The sequence below is a fragment of the Polyodon spathula genome, chromosome 17 (genome assembly GCF_017654505.1).
Source record: "Polyodon spathula isolate WHYD16114869_AA chromosome 17, ASM1765450v1, whole genome shotgun sequence".
Taxonomy (NCBI): Eukaryota; Metazoa; Chordata; class Actinopteri; order Acipenseriformes; family Polyodontidae; genus Polyodon; species Polyodon spathula.
Genome location: NC_054550.1, coordinates 9271649 through 9294953, shown reverse-complemented (window position 1 = coordinate 9294953; position 23305 = coordinate 9271649). Strand labels below are relative to the sequence as shown.

General features: G+C 39.5%; 1 protein-coding gene across 2 annotated transcripts in view; it reads left to right on the top strand.

Moving 5' to 3' along the window:
* Positions 1-22266, top strand: part of LOC121329950 (dual specificity protein phosphatase 8-like) — a 76209-nt gene extending 53943 nt beyond the window's left edge. The window contains exons 1-5 of one of the 2 annotated variants that reach the window (XM_041276059.1): positions 10284-10773; positions 17172-17338; positions 18415-18574; positions 18771-18894; positions 19018-22266. In XM_041276059.1, coding sequence (XP_041131993.1) covers positions 10656-10773; positions 17172-17338; positions 18415-18574; positions 18771-18894; positions 19018-20176 — 1728 coding nt within the window. In that variant the 5' untranslated portion in view covers positions 10284-10655 and the 3' untranslated portion in view covers positions 20177-22266. Of the gene's footprint in view, positions 1-10283; positions 10774-17171; positions 17339-18414; positions 18575-18770; positions 18895-19017 lie in introns of those variants that run through there. The other variant, XM_041276058.1, reaches the window with a different exon arrangement.
* Positions 22267-23305: the final 1039 nt, after the last annotated feature.

Here is a 23305-nt window from a genome sequence, read left to right as displayed (position 1 = left end):
AGAGAGCATTTTTAAATGTTGCTACAGTTTTATTTTGTAATATTCATATATTTAACACAATATATTATGCATATATAAAGGGGAAATGTTAGCAATGATCCAAATTGAGTATGGTTGCTAATTTGCCATTAGATGTTTAATTCCTTTCCAATCTGTTGGCTCCACCTACCCTCCACTATACTGAGGCAAGTGGGTTATTATGTGCCTCCTGAGTTGAAACATCCCAATGTCACGTGACTTTGTGGAATGAGGAAACCAAAGACGTTTGGCATGTAGCATTCAACAGCAGCAGTGCATTTAACTGAAAGCTAGTTAGAGACAGCTATGGAGAAAGACAATTAAAGCTTGATTTGAGAATGCCTGCAAACATCATAAAAATTGAAGGGGTGGAAAAAAATAGAAAAAAAAGAAAAAAGCTTGTTTATCCAGTTTTACTTCCCTTTTTACTTTTATCCCGTTACATTACAGGACAATAGTGCTTTCATACGAATGCACAGGAGGTCTGCTGCAGTGCCCCTTACTGGTCAGTTTATGTAAGTGTGGAGGTCTCATTCTGTATATGCTATATACTGCAGAAGGAGTGTTCTATGTCCATTTTCCTACACAGCTTACAAAAATGATGTTAAAAAAAAAAAAGTCCCTTTTAAAAATAATCATATGCACATCAGGAAATTCAAATTTCTATTTTTAAATGATGCACTTACTGTACACTTTAAGTAAAGACAGGCAGGTAGTACATTCTACTGCTGAATAGAACTGTACCTTTCTGTAAGGGAGCAAAATAATACTTAAATGCTTTGTGCCTTAGTAACACACACACACACACAACAGGTTTAGCAGCGTGTGTGTGCTGCGTTCTTGCTCTGTGTTGAGTGTGCACTGGCCTTGTTACTGCGGCAACACAACACAGTTATCATGCCATCTTAAAATGGACCAGAGGATCTCCCTGACAGCTGCGATGTGCCAGTAGGCCTGATTCTAATCCCTCATGCTCGTTCCCGCTCCCTCTAACAAGCTTGAAGAAGTAAACAGAATAGCTGGCACACGTCATGCATGCTTTTTTAAACGTCAAGGCCAAATAAACATTAATGTCCAATAACATACTATTTGTGTGGCATAGCTTGGCTGTTAACTAGACAGGCAAAAACATCAGATCCAGTTTATTTAAAGCTGTCCCCCAGTATTCATTCAGTAATAGTATTCCTTTGTGTTGGTGTTAAGTGACTTGTTAAAAATGACAGTGGCCTGCAATGCCCACAATGTATAGCTTCCACTCTGTTGTCACTCTCTTCAGTGTTGAAGGTTTCTGCTGTGGCATGTCTGTTGTTTGTCAAAATGCATTGCACACGTAACACCCAAGGGACTTGATTGACACATAGTCAATGCTGCACTGCGTTGAGGGAAAAGCTTGTTGATCAAGGGTGTTTGCACCCTTCTGACGGCACTGAGATGTGCTTTGGCTTTCCTGTGATTGTTGATAAATAGTGTTACGCAACTCTTACACATAGGTCCAGTACTACACCTTCACACTCTGTAGCAGGATCACTATTAGAACCAGGTTTCAAGTTTGAACATTTAACTTTTAGTGATCAGAATAGTAATAATTCATGGGGACATTCTTTTTCTACTCAGTGGTATGATACCAAGAGGAAGCAGCAATTTATTGTATTATCTACAGCATTGTACTCTAAATCTGTAAATGCTCAAAAACAAAACACAGTGAAAAAGGGGCAAGTATTAGGGTGCTATATAAAATAGATTTTAGTGTCGTTGGTATCGTGCAGCTTGCTTTTTGACCACGGCGACTCTGTTGGCTGAGGAGTTACAGCTGTTTCCAGAATGTCCAGGGAAAGTTTGTTAGCAACCCTGTGAAAAACAGCAGCCCATTCCTGAATGGGAATGCTGCCGGACTCCCTGCTTCCCAGCTCTCTCTGACACTCCCCATGTTGGCAGCGAGGCTCATTTCCTGATAAAGTTTAAAGTTTCCATCCCGGCAAGGCTAAATTTGGATTTCCAGTTCACTCCGAGATGTTGTGAAAGAATGCAGACTTTGTCATTATTAAACTGTTCCCATTTACAGCCCCCTCCCCTCATGCCTCCCTTCCTTCTCTAGAGGGCCTTCAGATTCTTGAGGCAAAAAGTATAAACAACACTGCAGCTTCTTTCCTCTAAAACTCTCATCCCTGACATTTTAGCCCTTCTCTAACTTCCACAGGGCTGAAAAGGACCCACCAACTGTAGCGCACAGACCTCCAGTGTCAATTTTGCTACAGTCTCTGGGAATAGGCCATTTCTACTACATTCAGCTTTTGTGGAAGCACATTCCCTCTTAGCTTTCTCACAATCATGCTCAATTTTACACTCATGGCTCTGGTTTCTGTTTTGTATTCAGTAACACAGCTTCTATTAAAGCAGTTTCTTAACACTAGCTAGAGCTATGTTACAAATTAAGTACAGTATTATAGATGGAAAACAAGTGAGTCTTTGGTTTAGACTTAGACAGAGAGGGTGCATCCTTGATCTCAGTAATTCAGAAGAGCAGACTGGCTGACAGAGTGAGTTCAAACTGCGGCAGGCTTCAGTACCATACTGTAAGAGCAAGAAGGCCAATGTAACAACAGATTTGCTTCAATGTGAAAATCTGCTTCCAGAAGTAATGTAATTTTTGTTTTTTAATTCTTTTTTTGTTTTTCTTCCTTCTTCCCTCCAAATGATCACAATCTTAATAAAAACCCTGTGAATTATACTAGCTGCACCCCTCAGTGAAAGCTAGATCACACCTAGGATTTGTTTAACGATTTAGTTGATTTAAAAAAATAAAAATTCAAAAAATAAAGCAACTTCTCAAGCAAGTGTATTTTATTATCATTTTTGAGTTTTGTAGCTTTTTAAAAATGTTATCAGTGCTTTACAACCCTCAATTAAATGATTCAATATAAACGAATAGGAAGATCAGCTTGTATCTTTTCAGTTCTGGGATGCAAGCAGAATAGAAGAAGTAGCATTTTTTGACTGGAATGTTGTTGTTGTTTTTTTCCCCCACCAGCATAGATGTGTTCGGTTGGTGTTGGGACTTGAAAACTGAAAAATAATTATTTTCACACATATACACATCATCAAAATCAGGTGTTATTTTATCATATACTTAACACATAAAATAAGCAGCTTCCAATTTGAATTCTACAATGCAGAGCAAAAAAAAAAAAAAATTACAGCAAGAATATTCGAGTCAAACCCCCTCCCTAACACTACCCCTGAGGTTAGGTCTACTACTGCTCCTCTATACTCCATAACAAGGTTGCTGAGTTGGGATCAAAATATTCAATGATGAATTGCATTGCCCACAGCCCAAAGCAATACTGGCAGCTAACCCCTAGAGCATCCCATGTCAAAATTGTCACGCAAGAGAGTTCACCAAAGAGCCGAATACCTGGATTGGTCTGCTTACATTCCTTTAGATCTCTGTGAGGAAGAGAGATCTGAGCAGACACATTTCTGCCTGCTATTGAAGAATGTGCATTTTAACCACCTACATTTCTATTGGAGGACTGTAATGTGTGTGCGAGATTTAAAATGAGATTACAATTAGAAATTGAGAATTTTTCTTGCTCTCCAGATTGAAAGCTATATTACAGTTCGATAGGGACAATTTACAGGACAAGTGTACAAGTACTGTCAGGTTGCTATACTGTACATATTGTGACAGAAAAAAAACGCCAAAGAATTTTGGAAAGTAGCCAAAAACAATAATTTCATACAGTATATTAAAAGCAGAAGCTCTGAAAAAGAAAACGATTTATATTAAAATCAAAATAGTAAAAAATAAGCACCAAAAAATTAAATAAAAAACGAAAAACAGAAGCCCTATGTATAACTAATATCACTTAATATGACCTGCCATAATCATAGGAAGGTTATTAGATAGGCTATAAGGAATCTATAGCCCTGAAAAAAACGAGTAAAAAAGCTAAATATCTTCATTACAGTGACAATGTTTCTCATGACAAATATGATTTATAGCCTAATTAAAAGCAGGAGACTTTGCAAAACCCCAGATTTCCTTCAGAGGGCAGTAGAAAGAGAATTGTAATTATCCAAAACTTCAATTAAGCATTCCCAAGAGCCCTGCTGTTTTCTTCAAAGTAATAACTGGCAATGTGTAGTACAGAAATTGCTTGGTGTTTCTTGATTTCCAATGTTTTGAATGTTCTTATGTGTATCATTTCCTCAGAGTTACACAACAGCAGTGAGTAATAAAGGTTACTGAGGTCCATTCCCACTTCGCACTACGTAACTTGCTGCATCACTATAACAATAGCTTATGCTGGGATTTTTCTGACCTTATGTTAGTTTTATACAGATATAAAATCTATGTGACGTACAAGATGAATGCCTTTCAAAGAAAAGACATATTGACTTAGCTGCTACAAATATTGTAATATCTGGATCTTAATGGTACTTTTCCCTAACCAAGCACTTTGCTACAACTCACAAAGCTCTTGGTTGTGAATCTGCTGTACACGTCACTGTGAATATACAGCTTATAGTGCAGTCTTTCATACAATGATACATTCCAGCCCTATTATACGTCTCAGTATTCAAACTACCTCGGATGGGCAAGGCCACCCCACACAAGTCCCTGTTAAAGGGCCCTCTGTTATAACGGCGTGTTTGATACAAGGTTATGATACACTCCTCCCTCCCGTTGCTGTTTTAACCCTCACTCTGAAAGCTAGCACACTGTCCTCATTCAAAGGCTCTTTGTTGTATTCATCCCCCATTATAAAAGCAACAGTATCCCCTGCATATAGAGACATGGCTATATAGCATCTGCAATGTCTTTTTTTTAAATCTTGTTTTGTGTGGTCAGAGTGAGTGTTGTTTCTGATTAGGTCATCATTACTCCCCCATGCTTTCTAACTATTCCAGCAAACATGGCCTCTAAAAAGACTCCTCAGTGCTGATTGTGGGGAATCATGTCAGTGTTGCACAGGCTTCAGTGCACACTTTCTCGTATGGGCTGCAAGGGTTTCAAGTGTGCTTTCTTGTAAGTTAATACATTATGTGCAGAGTGTCTCTTGCATAAGAGATGTCATATTGCGCTGTCTGGGCGAGAGAACCGCAGATTGAAGCTGGCTGCTCCAACTGAGGATTGTGAAAAACTATGTCTCTTAAAATGAGCGACATCCTTCACATAATGTATTAACTTATTATAAGTAACAAAGACAAACATTGAACTGCAGGAAGTGTTGCTTTTTAACTGTCAATGGAAGCAGACTTTTTTTTTTTTTTCTTTAATAATAAGATTTTTCCCAAATTGTTGATTTTTCCCCAAACTTTTTTTTCAAGCTACTTTTTGTGTGTAAATGGGGGGGGGGGGGGGGGGGGGGGGGGGGGGGGGGGTTGTTAAACCCAAGCTACCGTTGAGTGCTGCTCATGCTCAGGCCCGCTGCATCATTCTCCAGATTTCAGTAAATCAATGTTACTGTGACGGACAAAAGGGTGTGATACTGTTTATTACTCCAAGAATCCGATATAAAATAAAGGGCGTCTGTTCTCAGGCTACACAACGTAGGTTTGACTCACATAGACATGCGCTTATAGAGAATTTTAAGGAAGTGTTTAACATAAGTTTGAATAATCTTATTGTTTCTGTTTGTAACCCGTCTTCCACTATTACAAATGTACAGGCCCTGGATGTTGTACTGCAATGGAAAAAATAAAAAATAATGGGGGTGGGTGGGGGGGGGGGGGGGGGGGGGGGTGGGGTTGTTAAACCCTTCTAAACATAATTTCAGGGAACTCAGTGATTAACTCAGTAGGGAAAACAACATGAAAAAAGACGGCTGGTGTGGTAAAGATTTGAGTTCTGTTTGGGAATGTTTTATCAGGAATAGGTAATGCCCTTTTATTGATGCTTGTGCTAATCTTAAAAACGCTTCTATTCAAGGATTTTAAAAAAATGTGTATTATTTTGTTATTTAAATTATGAAAGGGCTTAGCCTCAGGAGGTGAAAGTTCTCATTTGGTACTGTACCTTTCTATTGCTTTGTTATTATTAAACCATATTTCCCAAATAGCATTACATACCATTCTATTGCTGATACAAAACTAATAATGGGGACTTGTGGCAGGGTGCCCTGCCCCTGTGTGTATTTTACGTATATGTATGTGTGTATGTTTTCGTGTACGGAGCGTGGGTTATGAAGCACAGGTGATTTAAAGTGGATGTTTGTATTTAGGCATCACGTGCAGATGAAAGTGGATATTTGTATGGGGGCACAGGAAGTGCACAATTAGTCCGCATGCAGACTGTGCCGAGATTCAATTAGCAATCGAATCTCAGCACAGCTGCATAAAAGTGTGTTTCACGCACGCTGGGTTGGTGTGTTCAGGGAGAAAGAACGGGAGAGAGAAAAGCAATTACAGTCATAACAATTGCTACGCGTGTTGGCATGGAAACAGCATGTTACTTGTTTTGTATCTGTTTCTTTGTTTTGCTTTACAAAAGTATTTTGTTTGTTTAAACAGTTTTTTTATTATTAAATCTGTGCACCAGCGCATTTCACTCACCAAAACTGCTGTCTATTTCCTGTCCTGAAATAGAGCCATATCAAACGAGCCATCGTGTCACAGGACTCCTCATTAATTGATCTTCAATAGCTTTGCGCACAGTGGCAATAAAATGTTGTTGCAGTATGGGGCAATAGTAGCACAATGACATCACCATGGTATGAGTCATTGGTAGAATGGTCACGCTTTGATGTGTCAAAGGTACTGTATCACAACGGTATGACCTGGTACTACCATGGTACCATATCAGTACCCAACAGACAGAGTGCTATCAAGACCATTATGCAATCTGTTTTCCATTGTCTTGCCTTTGCTGGTAATCTGCTAACTATTGAGTTTCTTCTGGGTAACATAATGGTATAATACGGATGAGCCATGTAATGTATCCACTTAACGTTTTGAATGGGTCTGAAAAGTCATCCGTAGAAGCAAGTACAGTGAAAATGGAGGAACATGTTTAATGAGCAGAAGGCAGCTGAAGCAGTGTCTTGGTTTACTTGCTACTATTTATTCATTTTAGTAAGCTTTGTTTTTCTTTAGTCATATATACAGTAATTTGCTTTTTTTATGGCTCTACAAGAAGTCTCTGGTCATCGGCATTGCTCTTTTAGCCAACCAGGTCTCAGTGCTCTGACACAGAGCGATATCTCTCGAAGGACAGCTACCTCAGCACAAAGGCATCCCAGCTGTAAATCCTGGAAGTGTTACATCACTGATGGAATTACGTATGAATTGATTATTACTGATTCCCTGACAAACGAGACCTGTCAACACGTTTGTCCCTATGCCAACTGCGGTAGATCCTCATGGTCCCTGCAGGGGTTGCATGGGCCAAAGAGGGGAAGGAATTTTTCAGAAGAGCTCTCTGGGACAGGTGCTGCCTTTTACCCAGAGCTGGTGCTTGCGGCCTTAAAGGGATATTTAATATCTACATTTTTCATAATATTTAATATATTGCCTGTTTAGTATTCCCTTTCATAGATTGTCTTTCATTCTGTGTTGCTACAATTGTTATTTACCGTTCTTGCAACAAAAGAGTCCCTGTTCAACCTCTGGGTCTACGTCTGACTCAGAAAATCTTAAGTATATAGCTGTGATTTGATAAATAATTGACTAATTCGTTCCAGACTGTAGACAACCTTAAGTTCTAAATTAAGTTGTACTTCAAAGTACTGTACTATACTACTCCACATAATAAAAGTGGTACTGCTAAGGATTTGACTGTGACTACTTTCTTCAGTACGTTAGTAGTCCAGTAGTCTGGTGCTGTAGTATGACTTTGCACCCTACTGATGTGTTGCTGGCTTCACACAGCTTTGAGAGGGGATCAGAAATAGGAAGCAGTTGTTGCCATTCTTGTGCATCACATTCCCTTTATATTGCTCTTCTAAACTGAGCCCTAATCAGTCATAGCATAGAAGATACATATTGAATGTGTATATTAATTGTACATGTGCTATATATCTGTACAGTGCAGGTGCTGTATAAATCAAGCACTGGATGTAAAAGTGGCTTTGTTGCTGCTACATTGTCTCAATAATATATATCTTAATAATGTTTATATATATATATATATATATATAATATATATATATATATATATATATATATATATATATATATATATATATATATAATGAAGAAGAAAAGTAATTGACACATTGTTTATACAGTGTGTATATATAAGTCTGTATGTCATTTTTTGTAATTAAACTTGTATTTTCTTTTCATCAGTCTACCACAGAGATGTTCTTAATAATTTTTTTTCCTGGATAAAAGGCTCATGACAATCTGGTCACATGTAAATTGCAGACCAATCTTGGTTTTCTTGACATTGAAAAATACACTTGGCTTTGTATATGAAGTGTACACCCCACACCGCACAGTGCAGGTCATTTTTTTACATTCCTGGTTTGCTCCAGTTGACGGCAGTGTAAAATTACCTTCAGTATTAAGGCCTCTCCAGTATTCGTTATTAAGCCATCTATAGTCCTCAGTGTATCAAAACTGTGTTAAATTACCCTTCTAAAAAGACCAACATGCTGAAAACTGTATTACTGAAATTGCATCTTGGTCAATGTGGCATATGTACTCAATTCGGGCAAGCTTGCACTGGTGCCTCTGCAAATAGAAACTGTCCGGCTCATGATATGATCCTCAGTCCTATTTGCAGCTCTGCTCACATGCCAACGCTCTAAACAAATACAAACGTGAGAGGCAGTCTTTCTAAGCTCGTAGTAATAGCTGGTGTTCTGCTTCCAAGAAGCTGGTCTGTGTTTTACAAGCTTCTCTGGTTCCAAAGTACAAGCGGGTGAGTGGGAGTCAACCTTCAAAGGTCCATTTCAGTGAGAGAACAGCCATAACAAAACCGTGCATTTTGCAGTGCAATAGGTGGAGCTGACTTTTAAAAGTGTTATAGAATTTTTTTTTTTTTTTTTTTTATAAAAACATTATTGTTGAACATGATATATTTGTTAGTAAACAAATTATTAAGAGATTGTCAAAGGACCACCAATGCCACGGAGAGATGGTTATTTTGTTTGTGATTTATTTATGCAGTACAAAAAATATTTTGTGAATGTCTTGCAGAAAATTCTGCATCTTCCCCAGCTAGTACAAAGTCACAACATAGTCATACCCACCAAACATTTGGTACACAGGTGTATTCTATGATCTTCTCGGTCAACTTTTATAACCAGGGTAGTTCGATATTAACAGTTTGTCTGCCAGATAGTTTTAACGTCTATATCAATGATCACATGCTTTTTTCAATTCCCTTTCCCTGACATGATGGCATCGGGGATACTTTGTTTATGTTAAAAGAAATATTTAAAAAAAAAAAAACATTTCTAGCTTCTCTAAAATCAGCTACCATTGAGAATGTATTTTATATTAGTAAAGGGTTGATGTTCTGTAGTAAAGTGTCACTAAAGTGTGACATTTCTGCTATCCAAGATACACCCACCCTCATTGTGAGAATGTCTTTATTGCAAGAAGGCATTTTACTCTGCCTATTAGGGATCAGTGCACTGTAGCTATTGTGTTACAAATGCAAACCTCTTTATTTAGGGTAAGCTTTTCCTTTTACTGTATTTTTCTTGTTAATTATACCACATTTTGCAGTAGAAAGAATTCTACTATGAATATGCAGTTTGAGAGCATAATTTAAGTATCCAGTTCCATCCACTTTATATATTAACTAGGGATTTGGATTGATTAATCCTCTTTAAACGTGCATGTGTTGGCATTATTTTATTAATATTGGGGGGTGGGGGTGGAATTTAATTTGGATGACACCTTTAGTGTAAAGCTACTGTAAATGTGCTTGTAAATTATAATATTTCACAATTTATTTTAACAGCAATTAAAAACACATTTGCAGATGTTTTTTTTAAAACGAACAAAAAAAGGTTTGCAGCTTATTTTGTAATAAAGTAAAAATGAAAATGTGTCTTAAATTTGCAGCCTGGTTCAGTTACAGAATAGCCAAACTGATTTAAAATGTATTGCATTTAAATAAATAAATAAATAAATAAATAAAACACTATCTTCTTCCGTAAGAGAATGATTCCCAGTCCTCCTTAAACTGCAAAGCAAAAAAAAAAAAAAAAAAAAGGACACGCCTGCCAATCTGCTAGGCTGCAGAAGGGCCCTTAAGGTGGCCACATATTTGTGTGGTGAGTAAGGAATGTGGTTACATGCCTTGCACATTAGCTATGACTGATCCCTGGCTGATGAGAGCAGTATCCTGCACACGGCAAGTGAGCTCATTCAGACACTCCAAACTGGAGCTGAGCAGAGCGAGAGAGGGATAGAGCGAGAGAGAGCGAGAGAGAGAAGAGAGAGAGAGAGAGAGAGAGAGAGAGAGAGAGAGAGAGAGAGACGCACACACACACACAGAAGCTTACAGCACACAATAGCCTGGCTGAGGCACACACAGACAGCAGCAGGACTTAGTAGTTGATGGTGTTGCAGAGGAGGCAGCTATAGCAGCTGCCTTTTGGGTTTCCAAGGGTTATCATTTTGCCCATTTTCTTTTTGTGATTTTTGGGTGGGAGGGGTTTTGTTGCTAAATTGCCTGGATGCCTGTGGACATTGTAATCGCCCCTACGGAGGAGCTGTTTTGGACTGAGATGCATGATAGTGAAATGAAACTGAAAATCAGGGTGCGCAGGATGAAGGAAGCAAGGGAGCTGAGAGGTTTGTATTGAGGTTGTTTGGGGTTGTGGGGGTCTCTCTTTGTCCCCGTTTTTCTTGCAGGGCGGATTGAGGATTTTAAAAGGTAAGCCCTGCAAATGGAACAATATAAAAGGATCGTCTTCCACCCGACTTGTCTTTGCATGATTAAGATGAAAAAGTGCCTTTTAAAGAGCCTGCATACAGGAGTTTAGCGTAGAGTTTAACAAAGAGCAATGCTATTTAAACCCAGACTGCTTTGATGCATCTATTTCTAAGGCTACCCTGCAGCTATTGCAGGGTTTCTTTTGAGGGCCACTGAATGAATCTGGTGTCCATAGCATCACTTTGTATCCCAGTCACTCCGCTCACGGCAGGAGGATAGTGGGATGTTCTGAGGCAATGAGTGTTGTGTGTTTGTGTTGATGTGTGTGAAAAGAACCCAAAAGATACAAGGATGATAGAGTGTCTAAGCCAGAACAAGGGATCTGGGTTTGATCCCTGATGCAGCAAAAAATATATCACAAAAAAGTGGTAATTTGTGCATGTACTGCAGATAAAAAATGGCATGACTAGATTATTAAAAAATTATTGCAAAGCTGCCCCATGATGTTAAAATCCTGCAAAGAAAAACATTTAAATTCGCAAACGTGCTTGATTTTTCTTTTTTTTTTCCTTTTTTTTTTTTTGCAAAACTTTAGCAAATTGAAGTAATATGCGTGGCTGAAATTATACAGATGTATTGAGGGTTGCTTGAAAATACAGAATTTTGATATACAGACTGTGTGCATGTGTGTGCGCTTACTTATGTTCCTATGTGTGTATTTTTGTACATGTCAATGCTATCCCAGAATTATCATACAGTAAATGTGCGGTATAGCTCTGAGATTATAGACAGCTGCCGATCCAGATAGGATGCCTATTAATGCATTAGGTAATGAAGATCCCAGGAGGGCAAGAAAGGGGGAGTAAATGAATTGCGCTGCAGGAGATGCTGTGAGATTGGCCGAGGCAAATGGGAGCGGGTTCCCCCCACCCCCCCCCCCCACCCCCCCACCCCCCCCCCCCCCCCCCCCCCCAGAGCCCCCCCCCCCCCCCCCCCCCCCCCCCCCCCCCCCCCCCCCCCCAATCCCTGTGCTATTGTGTTTGAAAATCATCAATATGCTTTAGTGTAAAATAAGTATTCTACCATAGTTGATTTATTAAGCCTGCAGTATGTTTGGTCAACATGAGCTTTGAGGTTCAGAACTTGCATTTATTTACTTATTGATTTATTTATTGATATAGGTATTTATTTATTATATGAACCATATGCAAGCGGATCTGCAAAAATGCAGGTAGCGACAAAAAGCATGTTAGAAGAAGAAAGCAAATACAACCGAATAGGTGAAATATTAAATATTGTGAAAGCTAAAGTAACTGGTCGCTAAGGGGACTGAAGATATTTAGCTGCAGATTCAAGGTGCAGCTCTCTGCTACTGCATAGCATTACTGTGGCTCCGGGCTGCTTGGAGCAGGTACTGTAAATACAGGTTTCACATTTTACAAATCAAGCATTAATGGTTAAGTATGACTTGTTGTCAACCTTGTGTCCTTGTCCACCCTCGCTTATGTATTTGTGCTTTATAAAAGGTTGCCAGATACATAGACTGTAAGGTGTTTTTTTTTTTTTTTTGCAGACTAGAAACATGTTACAAAGAAGGGAGAAACTAGATTTATAGGTTTTCCAATTTCTTTAGCCAAATTGCCTGTTTTTTTCTGACAAATTCTGATTGCATTAACATTGTTATTATGCTGGAGGGAATCTATTGTGAATGGCCATCCTGGAGAAATGCTTCACCTTTGTAGCATATAAGTCAGCCTATTGGTGAAGTTGTGTAGCAAACTGGTCATAAGACTAAAGCATCAGACAAAGCATTTACAGTCAGGGATGTTTCATTTCTCATTGAAATTACTGATCAGATCCACGGGGGAGCAGATGATCGAATGCACTGTTTAGGTTTTGAGAGCTTGCTGGGGATCACCTTTACCATTTTTTGGCTTGCCTTGAGTGTGGAAATATTGTGGGAGGAGCGTGAAAACATGAAAAAAGGAAGATAGTAAGGGGGAGCCACAGCACAACCATCTTTTTTTTATTATTTTATTTGTAGCTACGTTCAGCGCCTCCTAAAGTAATTATGAGAACAGTAATGCACCTGAGACAAGGAAAACTCCCTAATAGCCTTTGTTGCTTTCTGCAAATTAAAAATTGTGTTTCGTATTTCTACTAACTGTACTTAGTGGAAACTGACTGTGTGAAGTTAAAGGATGGCAATCTTAAAATAATACTACAATATGAGAGTGTGTATGTCTGTTTGGTGTGTGTATGTGTTAGAATTGAGCATGTGTTTTATGCATGGGTTTTTGGTGTGTGTGTGTGTGTGTGTGTGTGTGTGTGTGTGGTAGTTTTATCTACTTTATCAACCACTAAGGAGTTAATGGTTGATACTAGCAGACCAGCATTTGTGACATCATTTTGGAACACCAGCACACACTCCTACTGTGACACCTGGTTCCAATTAAGTGGATTCTAAAGAAAAATGTCATAGCTGAAAGGAGGCAACTGCCATGCTGTATTTAACTCTATTTTTTTTTTTATGTAGCGCATACGCCCTGCAGGAGTAATGAGCAATAATATCTGATGACCTAATTCAATCCACAGCCCTTCCTTTCATCCTGTTCAATGGATTTTTTTTTTTCTTAAAGAGACAGTGACCTTCCAGGAAGTGATCAGGAAAGGCAATATATTTTAAATCAATAACCCTTGCCGAGTGGTTCTAGTAAGATCAACATTTACTTGCAGCAAAGGTATGCTTTTTTTTTTTTTTAAGATTATCAGTTTAACGATTTTGCAGGTCATTTTTTTTTCTCCATATAGCAGAGAATTGCCTTGTCAATTCAGAACAGGAACTTATTATTGCTTATCTCAGTAAATGCCATCGATTTGTATTGCCCACATACTGGGGCAGAATGCCTAACACGTCCATGTAAAAACTTAGTTACTGTGTTGGCTAATTCAAGAACGTTGTAATCAGCATCTCAGTCAAGAAGTGAACTGTTGATCTATATACAACTACATGTACAAAATTCATCTTTTAAAGAAGTGTTTGCACCAATGTATTTTCTGTACCAAAAATTCATTTTTTAAGTGGAGAGATATATTTCCTAAAACTTTATACAGTGTTAAATTAAGCAATATATCTGAAAATCTGAAAATATTCTCTAACTTTATGAAAAGGGGTCTATTTTTAAATATTTAAAATTGATATGATTAATAAATATATTATATTATTTTTGCATATCAAAGGCCTGAAAAGGTAAACAAAGTTACCTTTGAATGGGAATACTGGGTAAATTGAGGGTATTAGAAAGCCTAGCTGGGAAAGGTCTGTTTTTCCCTTGTCGCTAGGGTCCTCTGACACAGTATCATCCCACTGGAGTGACACAGCTGATAGATCCAATTGAATCAGGGCCCTGCTACTCCCAGAGCTGAGATAAATACCTGTGTCGACATGGCAACAGGCCCTCCGGAGCGATGATGTCAGTGTGTGGTGCCAAGTGTTAGGGTTAAACAGGGTTGTGAAAGGGGGGGGGGGGTGGGTTCATATGGCCATTGAACTTTGACAGCGTGTGTCAGTGTGTGTTTCTAGAGAACGCAAGCAGTTGCTGAAAGGCGGGCACTTGTGGAGGCAAAAGCAGGGGGATCAGATTCCTTTTAGACTGATGGACAAGATACGGCCTGCTGAAAGATGATGTCATCTCTTCTGGTTGTTGCCATTAATAGCTTAAAGCAGAGTGATCAGTCAATCGCAGCTTAAAGGGCCAGTGTCCACAAATAGAAACTATGGTGGGGTTGCAGATTTTAAATTGTACTAACTCAATTACAGTGCCGTCATTTATAGCAGGACATGCCTACTGTTAATCGATAATGCAATATATGGGAAGGCATTAGAGACTATATTAGTTATATTATTAGCAATCCAATAAAAAGAAAAGTTCTATATGTGTGTTACATGGCTGTGCTAATATCATGAATTAGCTGTGTTATTAAAGGGATATTGTATAATATGGTATTTTTGCAGCTGTATGTGGTTCGCTTGTTTTGGGTAAGGGTAGAATGCTTTCCAGATGATGTTTTATAGGTAAAGCTAGAGCCAGCTTCTATTATTTCTTTGCTATGCAGTCCAGATTATTAGCAGCTACAGCAGACTGTACAGGTGGCTAAGGTGGTTTGCTGAGGTAGCATACAGGCTATGGAAGAAAGGTTATGTATATTCCACACTGTAATGTCTTATAACAGAAGACTGCATTAGGATCCAGTTGTTATTTAATAGACCCTTTTAATACTTGAAGTGGTAAGTGCGTAAAAATTATTTCTCTGTTTTTTTCTGTGACTGACATCATATTGAAATGATGCAGATACAGCGCCCTGTGTACCAGCCTGCTATACCTTTTAGGATTCTATAATAAACCTGCTTCAGCGGAGCGTTTCCTTCACATATTGAGCAGAAGCAGTGAGCCAGAGGAACTAAAGAGCAGATGTTCCAATTGTGAGTCTGCTTGGTAGTGCAGACAGGCAGGCCAGTGTGAACAGCAGTGAGAATAACATTGAGCACGAGGGCCAAAGTAGGCAAGCGCAGACAGGAGCAGATGGGCAGTAGGACTCTCTCCATGAGTTGAAGCAGGTGCCATTGATAGGGTCAGCCCTGAAGAGGACAAAGTGAAGAAAAAACATCAATCTTTAATGCAGGATGATGTCATGCCTCCTGTCCTACTTGGATGCAGGGCTAACGTGTCCCAGATTTGAAAAGCTGATTTGAGATTAGGTTTTAAATTTATCCGCCCAGCTCATGTTTTCTTTGAATTGCTCCGTAGGTGACAGAGGTCGTTCAAACTCTGCTTTTTCATATGTCTGGAATTACACAAGCAATTTTCCAGAGGCTTTAGAAATTGCATGTGCTTGTTTTTTATTTTTTTGTTTGTTTTTTTACCTTACTAAGCACTGCTACTGCTTAGGTATTCCTAGTCTTCAAATATACTTGGTATACATTCTAAGACTATAAAATAAAAAATACAAATATTTTCTTCAAGACATGTATCTACAGTAGAATGCCTTATGTATATGCCTCTGGGAGGAGAGACAGTGTGCAGTTCTCGGGGTGCTGTTTTCCTGCACAAAGCCCATGTTCTTCCACGGGAGATGGCTTTGGTCTGGTGATTTATGGCCACAGTAGGTTTTCTGCCTTCTTCCAGAACACAGAAAGAGGGCCTCCTCAGTCCTCCTGCACCTGTGGGAGGCCTCATTCTCTCAGTGTGATGCAATTGTCAAATAGAGGAGATGAGGTCATGCAGGAAAGAGCCTGAGGAACAGGCACTGAAACCAGATCCGGACTGGTTTGAAAGGTGCTTGCCATTTTTCTTTTTATGTTTTGTAGCTTCTTCAGCTTTTATTACCCCAAAGAGAAGTGCTTTTGTCAATGGCGGTGTCTGATAAGGCAAAACAGTCATCCTGGACTTTACTCACGGAGCAAATCCAGTACAGGGCCTGTTTTCTTTCATACATATACTTTATATGTTTCCTACATCCTATGAAAGGCTAGGAAAGGAATGACTTCCTTCTGTAAGATTTAGGGAAAACTACAATACAAGTATTCATACCATCTGTAGCCAAGAAAAGCCATGCAAGGACTTGCTAAGTAACAGGTTTGTCTTGTAAACTTCAATTATATTTTTAAATGTGTTGGCCACACAGTAGGCAACAGAAACGACTATGAAAATGGGAAGGTGCCAATCACATAAAATAAACATGTTTCAAATCATAAATTGAATCTAGACCTCGAGTAATTATTTACACAGTTGACGTAGCGTGTTTAGGAACGTGAAAAGCGGTTTTATGTGCTGGTCTTTGTTGACAGACTTGCAGTGTGGTTGCTGTTCATGTTCCAGGTTCTAATGTAGAAAATATCCAGAGCAGAGTGTTATTGAAACCCTGTGTAACCATTTTCCAGTTTGCCATTTTCTCTTATGTAATCAAACCAAATATCTGTGAATCACTGAGGTGGCAGGTGATTCATTTCAGGAACAGAAAATGTCTTCTTGTGCTAGCTTATTTTGTCATGCTAGTTAGCACTCACAATGGAAGACACTTCACGGTTTTCATTTTATTATCATAACCCTGCTCTTGAAATAAATAAAAAATTACTGAAAAGCTACAAATTACAGATAATGAATTAATAATAACTGATAGACTGAACTTAACTAATAACTGATAATTATTGACCGGATAATACAAAGCGTAACATCTTTTTAGGATTTGTTTTTAAAATCGCATGTCTTTTGTCGAAAGCAGTACCTAATGTGCACTGTCTCTCTTTGTCCTGCAGGGGGCTTTGCTGCATTTTCCTCCTGCTTCCCGGGGTTGTGTGAGGGAAAGCCAGCCGCCATCTTGCCAATGAGCATCTCACAGCCTTGCTTGCCGGTCGCCAACGTTGGCCCCACGTGTATCCTGCCACATCTCTACCTGGGTTCACAGAAGGACGTCTTAAACAAGGTAGAAAAGCTAGTAGCCGTCGAAGAGGGCGCCGAACAGAACACTATTGCCAAAAACCAGCAAATTGCTCAATACCACAGAACTGAATATAGACTGTGTCCTAATCTGAACTGTACACCCAATTCCATAATTGCTACATACTTCTTTTTCTCCCATCTTCCCAGCATTGTTCATTTCCAAAATACATATCTAAGAAAAGGAACTTTTATGATTTGAAAGTATGCTTTGATGTATGTCAATATCCCCACCCCGCACAATCACCTCACAGAACAAATGTGTCTCCTTTTAAGGTTACAGCATAGTTATTTTTGTACCTCAAGTGAGCAAATGAAATACTAGGACATGGGCTTGTTTTAGATTTTTTTGGTCATGACTTCAGTATCTTCTGCGTAAATAATGGTCTTTTTATTGCCAATGATGTCAGCATGGCATTCACATAATTCATAGATTATTTGGCCTGACGAAAGAAATTCTAGATATGCCTGTCATTAAGCAATGTTATTAATCCCACTTACATAGAGAACTGCTTATTCAACTATGATTAAACTTGGCCACGACATTTCTTGCCATGAGTTATTGACAATCATTGGCATTTACACTGAGTATAGGTCATGGTGATTTAATAACTTTAAAAGAGACTGATAGTTCCAATTTTGTATAATGGAGCTGAGGCTTGGGGTATTACTAACATATTTGTTCTGTGTGGAATTTGATCAGATTACAAAACTGGCTAGACCACAGTGACTGCATGCGAGATTTATGAGTGTTAAATGCCAAGGGAATTAGGTACAGCTTAAAGTATTTGATCTCTTCCCTGTATCTTTATGTAAGTGAGCTTCTTTTCTCATTATGAGTCTGACTATACAGGCATGGAAATAAGACTCTTATTGCATAGTAGTTTAACCCTTTCCAGGTTTTACTACAAACTTGATTAACCACAGCGTATCGTTAAACCAGGAATGGATCAAACTGCTATGCAATGGGAGTCTTATTAAGGTGGGTCAAGAATGTGCTTTGCGGTCACTGTTACTGCTAAGTAGCCACGGAGTAGAACGTATTTGCTTTCTTTCTTCTAGGATTTGATGGCACAGAATGGCATCACCTTTGTCCTGAATGCTAGCAACTCATGCCCGAAGCCGGACTTCATCTCTGAGAGCCATTTCATGCGCATTCCTGTCAACGATAACTACTGTGAGAAGCTTTTGCCTTGGCTGGACAAAACCAATGGGTTTATTGGTAAGCATGGCTCTATTGCACAATAGTCTAATCCTGATCCTCATTTGTTATAGGGAAACAAGGGATATTCGAATGAAGCCAGGCTACTATTGTTAACCAGATATAGGTTAGACAATAATAGAAATGTGCATGTTGGGTCTTTAGCCAGAACAAAGTGTTTACATTTTGGTGTTAAAAATGTATCCTTTCCATACAGATAAAGCAAAGGTGTCCAATTGTCGAGTGATCGTGCATTGCCTGGCTGGGATCTCAAGGTCAGCTACCATAGCCATCGCCTATATCATGAAGACCATGGGCTTGTCCTCGGATGATGCATACAGGTATTGTTTCGGAGTTGCAGTAGTTTTCTTGCTCTTGGTGGATTGGTTTATATTAGGCCACTAAAGGTAACTTGTCTAGTAGCTAGAAAGCTCTAACAGTAATTCTGTTTTGGGATCCCAAAGGTTTGTTAAAGACCGGAGACCCTCGATATCTCCCAACTTCAACTTCCTGGGGCAGCTGCTTGAGTACGAGAAGGACATGAAGAAGCTGAAAGCCTGGTCCTCCAGTTCCAGCAAGCCCCAGCAGGAGAGGCAGGAGGTGGAGCCCGAGAAGGAGGAAGTGGAGACCGACAGCACCAACACCAACCAGAAGAACGGGCATTTTACCTCAGGGGCTTCCGAAGCAAAGAAGGGCTCTGAGTCCCACCCCGATCCAGAGAAAAGAGAGTCGAAGCTGGCCTCCCCCACCACGCTCCAGCAGGGTCTGAACGGCTTGCACCTGTCGGCCGAACGCATCCTCGACACCAACCGGCTCAAGCGTTCCTTCTCCCTGGACATCAAGTCTGCCTACTCCCCAAGCAATTGTCCGCGGACGCCCACTGTCACGACTCCTATGGACTCCGAAGATGTCCCCAAACTTTATAAGCTAGACAGCCCCAGCGGGATCAATGGATTCTGCCAATTCTCTCCGGTCCTTGATAACCCCGGGGCGGCCGAGCCGAGCAGCGAGGCCAAGGTACGGCAGCGGAGAAAACCGAAGCAAAATGGGAGTGCCGCGAGTCCAGTGTCTAGCTCCCCGGCCCACTCTTTAAGCTTGAACTTCAACAGGGCGGGCCCCATGCACAGGAGCCCGAGCCTGGATGACAATCTGAAGACCTCGGTCTTGCTGGGCCTGGCCAACAGCCATCAACCACTAGTAGGGTCCAACGGGATGAATGTGTGGAACAAGCACAGAGAAACGGTACAAGCCACAACCCCCAGCACTCCTACAGGCGAGAACCCTTGGTACTTTGGTACAGACTGTCAGCCTGCTCACGGGAGCAGCGGCAGTGGGAACTCCATGCTGTTCGGCAGCAGCTCGACCTACACCTCGTTCAGCTGCAGCGGGCTCCCGAGCGGCTGTGAGGCAGTGCGGCTGCGGGACAAACCTCAGGAGCACCGAGACTCCAGGGGCAGCTGGCACGAGGACAGCAGCGGCACGGTGGACAAGCAGTTTAAGCGCAGAAGCTGCCAGATGGAGTTTGAGGAGGGCATCTCGGAGAACCGGTCCAGGGAAGACCTGGGCAAAATAGGCAAACAGTCAAGCTTCTCCGGGAGCATGGAAATTATCGAGGTCTCCTGACAGACGCGCAGAAGGAAGGGAACTATTTAATGGGGAAGGATTTGGGGGGTAAGAGTGGGTGGGGTGATTTATTTATACTTGTTTTGTTTTTATGATTTTTAAAAAGCAAATGAACAGTCTTGAGCCTCTTGGCCTCTGAGTATGCCAGGAAAAAGGGGAAGAAGCAGGGTTGCTATGGTAATCCACAACGGCCTCCACACAAATAAAATTTTTGCTGTACTGTTTCTTTGGGTTATATGGATACCACACTGCCTCACAATGCACACTAGAGTCATGTGGTATCCTGACCATGGTATACAGTGGTATTTAATTTATGAAGGATTCCTTGTTAAGGACATTGAGGCCTGAGCTGACTTGTTCATTATTTGGTGAAACCGCGATACGTACTGTAGCACAGTGCAGTACAAAGTGAGTGTTCCACAATTTGACACGAGTTCACCATTCTAATTGGGCTTTTGTGTTTTAAAAGCTAAACAACAGCCACTCCTTTTTATGAATCAAGTTTATCAAGTTTATTCTGAGCATGCTCAAAGCAGTGGGTTCCATTTCAACAACGTGCTGCCGAGTCGCAGTGTCAAGCTTTATTTGAAATATATATGGTAAATTATTTTACTGCAATTTTAACTGACTTTTAATATTTCCTCCAGTATAGTTTTAATTTAATTTATTTTATCTGTTCATTCTGGCAATGAGAAATAATATAATATTGGTGGACTTTTTTTTTCCTTTTTCTCTCTCGCTCATCCGTTTTACTGTATGTGGTATTTATGAAAAACAAAAAACATACAAATTTCAAGCAATACAAGGCATATATGGGTTTTTATTTCTGTCTGTGTCAACCCTGTAGACTTAGGGAAACATCTGCCATTAAATGCACTTTGTTCTTCTCTAAGAATCTTGAGCCACATTCAGTTAACACTTGGAGCTGGCACAATTGCATACCCCAGACTCAATGACAGAATGGAAGCTTTACGTGTAGAAACTCAAGCTGCTGCCAGTGTGTTCAGTCAGTGGTACTATTGGCTTCCCAAGCCAAGCAGTAACCTTGCCTCAGTTTTCACTATCTTTGGAAACCCATTCTATTGCTGGGGTCTAATCAGAATGTTCCAAGCTATGGTGAGGAGGACACACGTTTATACCATATGAATATTTTGCAGCATCAGAGCATTGATTGAGTTGAATTTTTGTTGATTTATTCAATGTCATGTCCATTCTATGGTATGACTACCATCTCATTCAGTTGATTTTTTATTTCATTTTCTATTTTTTTATCCATTTGGTAAACCTCAATCTCTGTGGTATAACCGTACTACACAATGGCTTGCAGTATGAAGCTGTTCAAGGCTTCAGACCGCTTCAAACGAGACTTGATGCTGATCCACACCCTTAGATTGCATGTTCTAATCTGATTACCCAAAGACGTGCTGAATGTAGTCTCAGAGCAAGCAGGAATAGGTCTCCTTTTAATGGAACAATCAGTACCCAAGTCAGTGTTCTGAAGTCTGCCGTTTTTCTTAGACACGAAAAAGGCAGACGCTCACTTTAGCCATTATTGCTACATTAGTAACATAAAGCAAAGTAATTTCTAGAACAGTAAGCAAATTCGAAGGGTGTTAACAGTCCATTTGCATCCCCCACTGCAGGCCATGTGATGTCCTCCAAGCCACACCTCTCAGTTCCCATAGCAACAAGCTATTTGAGGCCATTTTGAAAATTTTAAAGGGGGGAGGTTCATTGGTGGGGTGGTATCCAATTAAAGTCACGACCCACAAAAAAAAAAAAAAAGGGTACAGACCCCTTCCCACCCCCTCAAAAGTACCCCAGCAATGCGTTTCATTGGGTGCTCCCAGTCACAACGCCTTCACAAGTATTGGAAGTTCAGGTTCCTTAATCCAATGGGATTGATTCCTACTCTGCAATGTTATTGATTCTCTATGATGGTTTTTCCTAATTGTAACTTTGAACTTTTTTTTCTAATGGATGCTGTCAGCAAACATCCCACCTTATGTGCTCCTACTTTCAACAGAAGCCGTAAGACTACTCTTTTTCTTTCTGTTTCTTATTTTTTAATTATTATTATTATTATTATTATTCAACAGAAGGCGAAAGACTACTTTTTTCTTTATCCTGTTCTTAAAAATAATTGTATTAATGACTATCTGATAATTTTATTATTAAAAACATGTAATGAAGATGCACTATCCTTTATTTTGTTATTTAATAAAAATAATAAAAATCAATTTTTGAGGATGGCGGATTACTGTTTACGGACTGGAACGATCCTGTCATCATGCTCTGCGCTACACTCAGACTCTTCTATCCGATCCCCCTCCAAGATTTCCTTAATAATATTTATTATTATTATTATTATTATTATTATTATTATTATTATTATTATTATTATTATTATTATCTTCTTGTAAATAACTGTGTATCTATATTGGATGAGTTTAGGTAACTTTTTAAGATAAAATATTCAGATACCTTTGGCTGCTTGATGCAAAATACCTCAGGTTTTATGGTAAGGCTTTTTTTCTCCCCTTGTATTTGTTTGTGAAACGAAACACAAAAAAAAAGAAATCTAAAAAAAGAGAGTTTCATCTCAGGTTTGTTTTTAACTTAAAAAATGTCAGTAAAGAAAATAATTGAAAATAAGCTGCAATATTTTTTGTAACTTAATGTAAATAGTCTCCTATCATCGCTGCTAGTGTACAATATAAGCTAGTGGGACATGTCGGGGGGGGGGTTCTCAATAGGTGCACATGTCGACGAGACCAGAAAGATGATTAGTTATTCCACTATATTGAAGATCTGAGTATGTTAATATCCTTAGATAAAATAAGTTCATTTTAATGCCACATTAATATTCTTCTTAAACTCACACAAAACACACATTTGTATTCTGTGGGATGGCTTGTGAATGCGGTCGTTGGTTAATAATGACAATGTGGATGGGATAATAAGTTTAAAAATAAATGATGAATGAATAACACCCATTAGTAAATACCGCCATGGTACTAATGGATTTTTGACATAGATGTAATATGATTTCACACACTCTTTTCTAGATTATCTGTACTTTAAAAAGGTTACCAAACAGACCCAATTATCCTGTCCAGGTTATTACTA